General features: G+C 51.2%; 1 protein-coding gene across 1 annotated transcript in view; it reads left to right on the forward strand.

Moving 5' to 3' along the window:
- Positions 1–1,147: 1,147 nt before the first annotated feature.
- Positions 1,148–9,532, forward strand: part of LOC117490688 (PH and SEC7 domain-containing protein 1-like) — a gene marked incomplete at its 3' end in the record, with an annotated part of 13,469 nt that continues 5,084 nt past the window's right edge. Inside the window, 1 exon segment of the mRNA XM_034140471.1 lies at positions 1,148–1,464. Coding sequence (XP_033996362.1) covers positions 1,382–1,464 — 83 coding nt within the window.

Consider the following 9,532-nt stretch of genomic DNA (forward strand, 5'->3'; position numbering starts at 1 on the left):
TTATTTGACGGCTGCTGAGGTTTGATCGGCTGCTGAGGTTTGATCGGCTGCTCAGGTTTGATCGGCTGCTCAGGTTTGATCGGCTGCTGAGGTTCGATCGGCTGCTGAGGTTCGATCGGCTGCTCAGGTTCGATCGGCTGCTCAGGTTCGATCGGCTGCTCAGGTTCGATCGGCTGCTCAGGTTCGATCGGCTGCTGAGGTTCGATCGGCTGCTGAGGTTCGATCGGCTGCTCAGGTTCGATCGGCTGCTCAGGTTCGATCAGCTGCTGAGGTTCGATCAGCTGCTGAGGTTCGATCAGCTGCTGAGGTTCGATCAGCTGCTCAGGTTCGATCAGCTGCTCAGGTTCGATCAGCTGCTCAGGTTCGATCAGCTGCTCAGGTTCGATCAGCTGCTCAGGTTCGATCAGCTGCTGAGGTTCGATCAGCTGCTCAGGTTCGATCAGCTGCTGAGGTTCGATCAGCTGCTCAGGTTCGATCAGCTGCTCAGGTTCGATCAGCTGCTGAGGTTCGATCAGCTGCTCAGGTTCGATCAGCTGCTGAGGTTCGATCAGCTGCTCAGGTTCGATCAGCTGCTCAGGTTCGATCAGCTGCTCAGGTTCGATCAGCTGCTCAGGTTCGATCAGCTGCTCAGGTTCGATCAGCTGCTCAGGTTCGATCAGCTGCTCAGGTTCGATCAGCTGCTGAGGTTCGATCAGCTGCTGAGGTTCGATCAGCTGCTGAGGTTCGATCAGCTGCTCAGGTTCGATCAGCTGCTCAGGTTCGATCAGCTGCTCAGGTTCGATCAGCTGCTCAGGTTCGATCAGCTGCTCAGGTTCGATCAGCTGCTGAGGTTCGATCAGCTGCTCAGGTTCGATCAGCTGCTCAGGTTCGATCAGCTGCTCAGGTTCGATCAGCTGCTGAGGTTTGATCAGCTGCTGAGCGAGATGGGATGAAAAGCTCCAGGAAGGTGGGAGGAGACAAAGGGAGGAAGGAGAGGAAGGAGAGGACAGAGGGGGAGGAGTGAGTGTTTCCTCCCCCCTCTGAGAGGAGGAGGAGGAAAGTTGTGCTGCGAAGAGAAAAGAGCCGGCCTGGAAATCTGTATAGTGAGGAAGAAACAGGGAGGAAGAAGTGATACAGACTGAGAGGAAGAAGGAGTGAAAACAGAGGAAGAGGAGGAGAGGAAGAAGAGGAAGAAGAGGAACATGGGATAACAACAGAGAGGAAGAGGAGGAAGAAGAAGGGGAAAAGTGAAGAAGGATTCAAAACCAAGAGGGAGAAGGAGTGAAACCAGTCGTCTGCTGGTGGAGGAAACAGGACGTTGGGTTACTATGACATCATCAGATTATGTTTTCATGATGTCATCACTCCGTTCCCCCCGGTGACGCCCCTCCCCCCTCTCCACATGGCCAGTTACCTGCTGTGTTGGGGGGGCGGAGCTCTGGAGGACCGCTACCTGTACTCCCCACCCTACCCCGCCGTCTACAGGTGATAGCAACAACAACAACAACAACAACAATAATATCTGGAAGAAAAAGTCAGAATATTTTGAGAAAAGTCAGAATTTTGAGAAAAAATTCGGATTCATCCGCATTTGAAAATAGTCCTCACGAAAAGCACCATTTTCTCATTGTTTGATCAAATCTACAGTAAGAAGCTCTTTTAGGGTGAAAAGATATATAATTGTGTTTTTAAATATTCAGTAGGAACCACAGACAGGAAGTCAGAGTGTGTGTTAGTGTGTGATGGTGTGTGTTAGTGTGTGTTGTGTGTGTGTCATTGTGTGGGGGAGGGGGTGTTGAGTGGGGGAAGTGGTGTGTGTTGGGTTGTCATTTGTGGGTGTTAGTGGGTGGGAGGGTGTGATGGTGTGTGTTGGTGGGTGTTGTGTGTTGTTTAGTGTGGTCGATGGTGTGGTGGTGTGTGTGTTTGGATAGTGTTGCGTGTGTGATGGTGTGTGGTGGGGGTGTGGTATCGTGTGTTGCTGGTGTGTTTGGTGGTGTGTGCTGGTGTCGATGTTGGTGGTGTTTGGTGTGTGTTCGTGTGTGTTGTCTTCGTGTGTGCTGGTTTGCTGTGTTGGTGTGTGTTAGTGTGCTGTGCGGGTGTTTTGGTGTGTGTTGTGTGTGTTAGTGTGTGATGGTGTGTGTTTGTTGTGTGTGTTAGTGTGTGATGGTGTGTGTTGGTGTGTGTTAGTGTGTGTTAGTGTGTGATGGTGTGTGTTGGTGTGTGTTGTGTGTGTCATTGTGTGTTGGTTGTTGTGGTTTGAGGCTTCAGGCTCCATTTAGAAATAACAAGTATTTGGCAAAGAACAAATACCGCCATCTTTATGTTGTGAGAAACGTATAAAACTGAATATATATATTGGAGGAGTTATGGTCTGTTTCACTTCCTGACAGAAACCGTTATAGCGTGTAACGGCGCTAAAGGAGAGTGGGTTGAAGTACATGGGAATATATTTTTGTGATTTCCCGTCATATCAAGTACTCCACTGGTTTCCACGGCTACCTTTCGGGTACCGTGACGTCTGTAGAACGTTTCATTCAGTTTGGATCGTCTGATATTCTGCTTCTGTCTCGACTCGACTGCTGGTCTGAGTTTCCTGCGTCCTGTTGGCTGAGAGGCTATTTCTGTCTGGGCTGTGTGGCTGGAGGAAGCCGCCAGAAACATCCGGACACACACACAGTCACACACACAGTCACACACACAGTCACACACACATTCACACACACACACAGTCACACACACACACAGTCACACACACCACACACACACACACACACACACACAGTCACACACACAGTCACACACACAGTCACACACACAGTCACACACTCACACACACACACACACTCACACACACACACACACACAGTCACACACACAGTCACACACACACACAGTCTCACACTCACACACAACACACACACGCACAGTCACACACACAGTCACACACACAGTCACACACACCGTCACACACACACACACACACCGTCACACACAGTCACACACACAGTCACACACACCGTCACACACTCACACACACACACACACCGTCACACACACAGTCACACACACAGTCACACACTCACACACACACACACACACACAGTCACACACAGTCACACTCAGTCACACACACACACACACACACACTCAGTCACACACACAGTCACACACAGTCACACTCAGTCACACACACACACACACACACAGTCACACACAGTCACACACAGTCACACACGCACAGTCACACACAGTCACACACACACACTCAGTCACACACACACACACACACACTCAGTCACACACACACACACACACTCAGTCACACACATACACACACACACAGTCACACACAGTCACACACACACACACACACACACACACACTCAGTCACACACATACACACTCACACACACACAGTCACACACAGTCACACACAGTCACACACACACACACACACACATGTAGTGTGTGTGTTTTGTCAGAGCTGTGGTCTATGAGTATGAAGCCGGTGGTGCAGTCTTTGAGTGGCTTTGCTCTCGTTGACCGTAGCGTAGAGTCCCCACAGAGTCCCCGCAGAGTCCCCGCAGAGTCCCCGCAGAGTCCCCGCAGAGTCCCCGCAGAGTCCCCGCAGAGTCCCCGCAGAGTCCCCGCAGAGTCCCCGCAGAGTCCCCGCAGAGTCCCCGCAGAGTCCCCGCAGAGTCCCCGCAGAGTCCCCACAGAGTCCCCACAGAGTCCCCACAGAGTCCCCACAGAGGCTGGAAGTCCTTAAAAAAGGTTTATTTGATTATTTCCAGATAGCTTTGAAGGATGTGTACTTACAAACAGGATGAACATTTTAAATATATGTCATGTTTTCATTTAGTTTAATGCTTCAAACACAATTTGAGTTTCACAATAACATGTGATTTAACGTGATGAAGAGTACCAGTAACGTGATGAAGAGTACCAGTAACGTGATGAAGAGTACCAGTAACGTGATGAAGAGTACCAGTAACGTGATGAAGAGTACCATTAACGTGATGAAGAGTACCAGTAACCAGATGAAGAGTACCAGTAACGTGATGAAGAGTACCAGTAACGTGATGAAGAGTACCAGTAACGTGATGAAGAGTACCAGTAACGTGATGAAGAGTACCAGTAACGTGAATGAAGAGTACCAGTAACGTGATGAAGAGTACCAGTAACGTGATGAAGAGTACCAGTAACGTGATGAAGAGTACCAGTAACGTGATGAAGAGTACCAGTAACGTGATGAAGAGTACCAGTAACGTGATGAAGAGTACCAGTAACCAGATGAATGAATATCTCATTTACCACTGCTTCAAGGGGATGGACCGTGTGGTGACTATTCATTATAACAAAGTATATCTGCTTCGAGGGCTTGATCTTTACTGAAACATCTCCCTCCCCGCACTGAGCCGCCCGCTCTGCATGGTGAGGTCTCTCAGTGCTTCAGGTGTGTTTAGAGCTCTGCATGGTGAGGCCTCTCTCAGTGCTTCAGGTGTGTTTAGAGCTCTGCATGGTGAGGTCTCTCAGTGCTTCAGGTGTGTGTAGAGCTCTGCATGGTGAGGTCTCTCTCAGTGCTTCAGGTGTGTTTAGAGCTCTGCATGGTGAGGTCTCTCTCAGTGCTTCAGGTGTGTTTAGAGCTCTGCATGGTGAGGCCTCTCTCAGTGCTTCAGGTGTGTTTAAAGCTCTGCATGGTGAGGCCTCTCAGTGCTTCAGGTGTGTTTAGAGCTCTGCATGGTGAGGCCTCTCAGTGCTTCAGGTGTGTTTAGAGCTCTGCATGGTGAGGCCTCTCTCAGTGCTTCAGGTGTGTTTAAAGCTCTGCATGGTGAGGCCTCTCAGTGCTTCAGGTGTGTTTAGAGCTCTGCATGGTGAGGCCTCTCAGTGCTTCAGGTGTGTTTAGAGCTCTGCATGTGAGGCCTCTCAGTGCTTCAGGTGTGTTTAGAGCTCTGCATGGTGAGGTCTCTCTCAGTGCTTCAGGTGTGTTTAGAGCTCTGCATGGTGAGGCCTCTCTCAGTGCTTCAGGTGTGTTTAGAGCTCTGCATGGTGAGGTCTCTCAGTGCTTCAGGTGTGTTTAGAGCTCTGCATGGTGAGGTCTCTCAGTGCTTCAGGTGTGTTTAGAGCTCTGCATGGTGAGGCCTCTCTCAGTGCTTCAGGTGTGTGTAGAGCTCTGCATGGTGAGGTCTCTCAGTGCTTCAGGTGTGTTTAGAGCTCTGCATGGTGAGGTCTCTCAGTGCTTCAGGTGTGTTTAGAGCTCTGCATGGTGAGGTCTCTCAGTGCTTCAGGTGTGTTTAGAGCTCTGCATGGTGAGGTCTCTCAGTGCTTCAGGTGTGTTTAGAGCTCTGCATGGTGAGGTCTCTCAGTGCTTCAGGGTGTGTTTAGAGCTCTGCATGGTGAGGCCTCTCTCAGTGCTTCAGGTGTGTTTAGAGCTCTGCATGGTGAGGTCTCTCTCAGTGCTTCAGGTGTGTTTAGAGCTCTGCATGGTGAAGCCTCTCAGTGCTTCAGGTGTGTTTAGAGCTCTGCATGGTGAGGCCTCTCAGTGCTTCAGGTGTGTTTAGAGCTCTGCATGGTGAGGCCTCTCTCAGTGCTTCAGGTGTGTTTAGAGCTCTGCATGGTGAGGTCTCTCAGTGCTTCAGGTGTGGTGTAGAGCTCTGCATGGTGAGGTCTCTCTCAGTGCTTCAGGTGTGTTTAGAGCTCTGCATGGTGAGGTCTCTCTCAGTGCTTCAGGTGTGTTTAGAGCTCTGCATGGTGAGGTCTCTCTCAGTGCTTCAGGTGTGTTTAGAGCTCTGCATGGTGAGGTCTCTCTCAGTGCTTCAGGTGTGTTTAGAGCTCTGCATGGTGAGGCCTCTCTCAGTGCTTCAGGTGTGTTTAAAGCTCTGCATGGTGAGGCCTGTCAGTGCTTCAGGTGTGTTTAGAGCTCTGCATGGTGAGGCCTCTCAGTGCTTCAGGTGTGTTTAGAGCTCTGCATGGTGAGGCCTCTCAGTGCTTCAGGTGTGATTAGAGCTCTGCATGGTGAGGTCTCTCTCAGTGCTTCAGGTGTGTTTAGAGCTCTGCATGGTGAGGCCTCTCTCAGTGCTTCAGGTGTGTTTAGAGCTCTGCATGGTGAGGTCTCTCAGTGCTTCAGGTGTGTTTAGAGCTCTGCATGGGTGAGGTCTCTCAGTGCTTCAGGTGTGTTTAGAGCTCTGCATGGTGAGGCCTCTCTCAGTGCTTCAGGTGTGTGTAGAGCTCTGCATGGTGAGGTCTCTCAGTGCTTCAGGTGTGTTTAGAGCTCTGCATGGTGAGGTCTCTCAGTGCTTCAGGTGTGTTTAGAGCTCTGCATGGTGAGGTCTCTCAGTGCTTCAGGTGTGTTTAGAGCTCTGCATGGTGAGGTCTCTCAGTGCTTCAGGTGTGTTTAGAGCTCTGCATGGTGAGGTCTCTCAGTGCTTCAGGTGTGTTTAGAGCTCTGCATGGTGAGGCCTCTCTCAGTGCTTCAGGTGTGTTTAGAGCTCTGCATGGTGAGGTCTCTCTCAGTGCTTCAGGTGTGTTTAGAGCTCTGCATGGTGAAGCCTCTCAGTGCTTCAGGTGTGTTTAGAGCTCTGCATGGTGAGGCCTCTCTCAGTGCTTCAGGTGTGTTTAGAGCTCTGCATGGTGAGGCCTCTCAGTGCTTCAGGTGTGATTAGAGCTCTGCATGGTGAGGTCTCTCTCAGTGCTTCAGGTGTGTTTAGAGCTCTGCATGGTGAGGCCTCTCTCAGTGCTTCAGGTGTGTTTAGGAGCTCTGCATGGTGAGGTCTCTCAGTGCTTCAGGTGTGTTTAGAGCTCTGCATGGTGAGGTCTCTCAGTGCTTCAGGTGTGTTTAGAGCTCTGCATGGTGAGGCCTCTCTCAGTGCTTCAGGTGTGTGTAGAGCTCTGCATGGTGAGGTCTCTCAGTGCTTCAGGTGTGTTTAGAGCTCTGCATGGTGAGGTCTCTCAGTGCTTCAGGTGTGTTTAGAGCTCTGCATGGTGAGGTCTCTCAGTGCTTCAGGTGTGTTTAGAGCTCTGCATGGTGAGGTCTCTCAGTGCTTCAGGTGTGTTTAGAGCTCTGCATGGTGAGGTCTCTCAGTGCTTCAGGTGTGTTTAGAGCTCTGCATGGTGAGGCCTCTCTCAGTGCTTCAGGTGTGTTTAGAGCTCTGCATGGTGAGGTCTCTCTCAGTGCTTCAGGTGTGTTTAGAGCTCTGCATGGTGAAGCCTCTCAGTGCTTCAGGTGTGTTTAGAGCTCTGCATGGTGAGGCCTCTCAGTGCTTCAGGTGTGTTTAGAGCTCTGCATGGTGAGGCCTCTCTCAGTGCTTCAGGTGTGTTTAGAGCTCTGCATGGTGAGGTCTCTCAGTGCTTCAGGTGTGTGTAGAGCTCTGCATGGTGAGGTCTCTCTCAGTGCTTCAGGTGTGTTTAGAGCTCTGCATGGTGAGGTCTCTCTCAGTGCTTCAGGTGTGTTTAGAGCTCTGCATGGTGAGGTCTCTCTCAGTGCTTCAGGTGTGTTTAGAGCTCTGCAATGGTGAGGTCTCTCTCAGTGCTTCAGGTGTGTTTAGAGCTCTGCATGGTGAGGCCTCTCTCAGTGCTTCAGGTGTGTTTAAAGCTCTGCATGGTGAGGCCTCTCAGTGCTTCAGGTGTGTTTAGAGCTCTGCATGGTGAGGCCTCTCAGTGCTTCAGGTGTGTTTAGAGCTCTGCATGGTGAGGCCTCTCAGTGCTTCAGGTGTGATTAGAGCTCTGCATGGTGAGGTCTCTCTCAGTGCTTCAGGTGTGTTTAGAGCTCTGCATGGTGAGGCCTCTCTCAGTGCTTCAGGTGTGTTTAGAGCTCTGCATGGTGAGGTCTCTCAGTGCTTCAGGTGTGTTTAGAGCTCTGCATGGTGAGGTCTCTCAGTGCTTCAGGTGTGTTTAGAGCTCTGCATGGTGAGGCCTCTCTCAGTGCTTCAGGTGTGTGTAGAGCTCTGCATGGTGAGGTCTCTCAGTGCTTCAGGTGTGTTTAGAGCTCTGCATGGTGAGGTCTCTCAGTGCTTCAGGTGTGTTTAGAGCTCTGCATGGTGAGGTCTCTCAGTGCTTCAGGTGTGTTTAGAGCTCTGCATGGTGAGGTCTCTCAGTGCTTCAGGTGTGTTTAGTCTCTCAGTGCTTCAGGTTGTGTTTAGAGCTCTGCATGGTGAGGTCCTCTCAGTGCTTCAGAGGTGTGTTTAGAGCTCTGCATGGTGGAGGGCTCTCTCAGTGCTTCAGGTGTGTTTAGAGCTCTGCATGGTGAGCCTCTCATGCTTCAGGTGTGTTTAGAGCTCTGCATGGTGAGGCCTCTCAGTGCTTCAGGTGTGTTTAAGCTCTGCATGGTGAGGCCCTCTCAGTGCTTCAGGTGTGTTTAGAGCTCTGCAGTGTGAGGCTCTCTCAGTGCTTCAGGTGTGTTTAGAGCTCTGCATGGTGAGGCCTCTCTCAGTGGCTTCAGGTGTGTTTGAGCTCTGCATGGTGAGGCCTCTCTCAGTGCTTCAGGTGTGTTTAGAGCTCTGCATGGTGAGGCCTCTCTCAGTGCTTCAGGTGTGTTTAGAGCTCTGCATGGTGAGGGCCTCTCTCAGTGCTTCAGGTGTGTTAGAGCTCTGCATGGTGAGGCCTCTCTCAGTGCTTCAGGTGGTGTTTAGAGCTCTGCATGGTGAGGGCCTCTCAGTGCTTCAGGTGTAGTGTTTAGAGCTCTGCATGGTGAGGCCTCTCTCAGTGCTTCAGGTGTGTTTAGAGCTCTGCATGGTGAGGTCTCTCTCAGTGCTTCAGGTGTGTTTAGAGCTCTGCATGGTGAGGCCTCTCAGTGCTTCAGGTGTGTTTAGAGCTCTGCATGGTGAGGCCTCTCTCAGTGCTTCAGGTGTGTTTAGAGCTCTGCATGGTGAGGCCTCTCTCAGTGCTTCAGGTGTGTTTAGAGCTCTGCATGGTGAGGCCTCTCTCAGTGCTTCAGTTGTGTTTTAGAGCTCTGCATGGTGAGGCCTCTCTCAGTGCTTCAGGGTGTGTTTAGAGCTCTGCATGGTGAGGCCTCTCAGTGCTTCAGGTGTGTGTAGAGCTCTTGCCATGGTGAGGCCTCTCAGTGCTTCAGGTGTGTGTAGAGCGCTGCATGTGAGGTCTCTCAGTGCTTCAGGTGTGTTTAGAGCTCTGCATGGTGAGGCCTCTCTCAGTGCTTCAGGTGTGTGTAGAGCTCTGCATGGTGAGGCCTCTCTCAGTGCTTCAGGTGTGTTTATAGCTCTGCATGTGAGGCCTCTCTCAGTGCTTCAGGTGTGTTTAGAGCTCTGCATGGTGAAGCCTCTCTCAGTGCTTCAGGTGTGTTTAGAGCTCTGCATGGTGAGGTCTCTCTCAGTGCTTCAGGTGTGTTTAGAGCTCTGCATGGTGAGGCCTCTCTCAGTGCTTCAGGTGTGTTTAGAGCTCTGCATGGTGAAGCCTCTCTCAGTGCTTCAGGTGTGTTTAGAGCTCTGCATGGTGAGGCCTCTCTCAGTGCTTCAGGTGTGTTTAGAGCTCTGCATGGTGAGGCCTCTCTCAGTGCTTCAGGTGTGTTTCGAGGCCATTTGAGGGGAAGCTGGAGTGGATT

This window comes from Trematomus bernacchii, unplaced genomic scaffold (assembly GCF_902827165.1).
Source record: "Trematomus bernacchii unplaced genomic scaffold, fTreBer1.1, whole genome shotgun sequence".
NCBI lineage: Eukaryota > Metazoa > Chordata > Actinopteri > Perciformes > Nototheniidae > Trematomus > Trematomus bernacchii.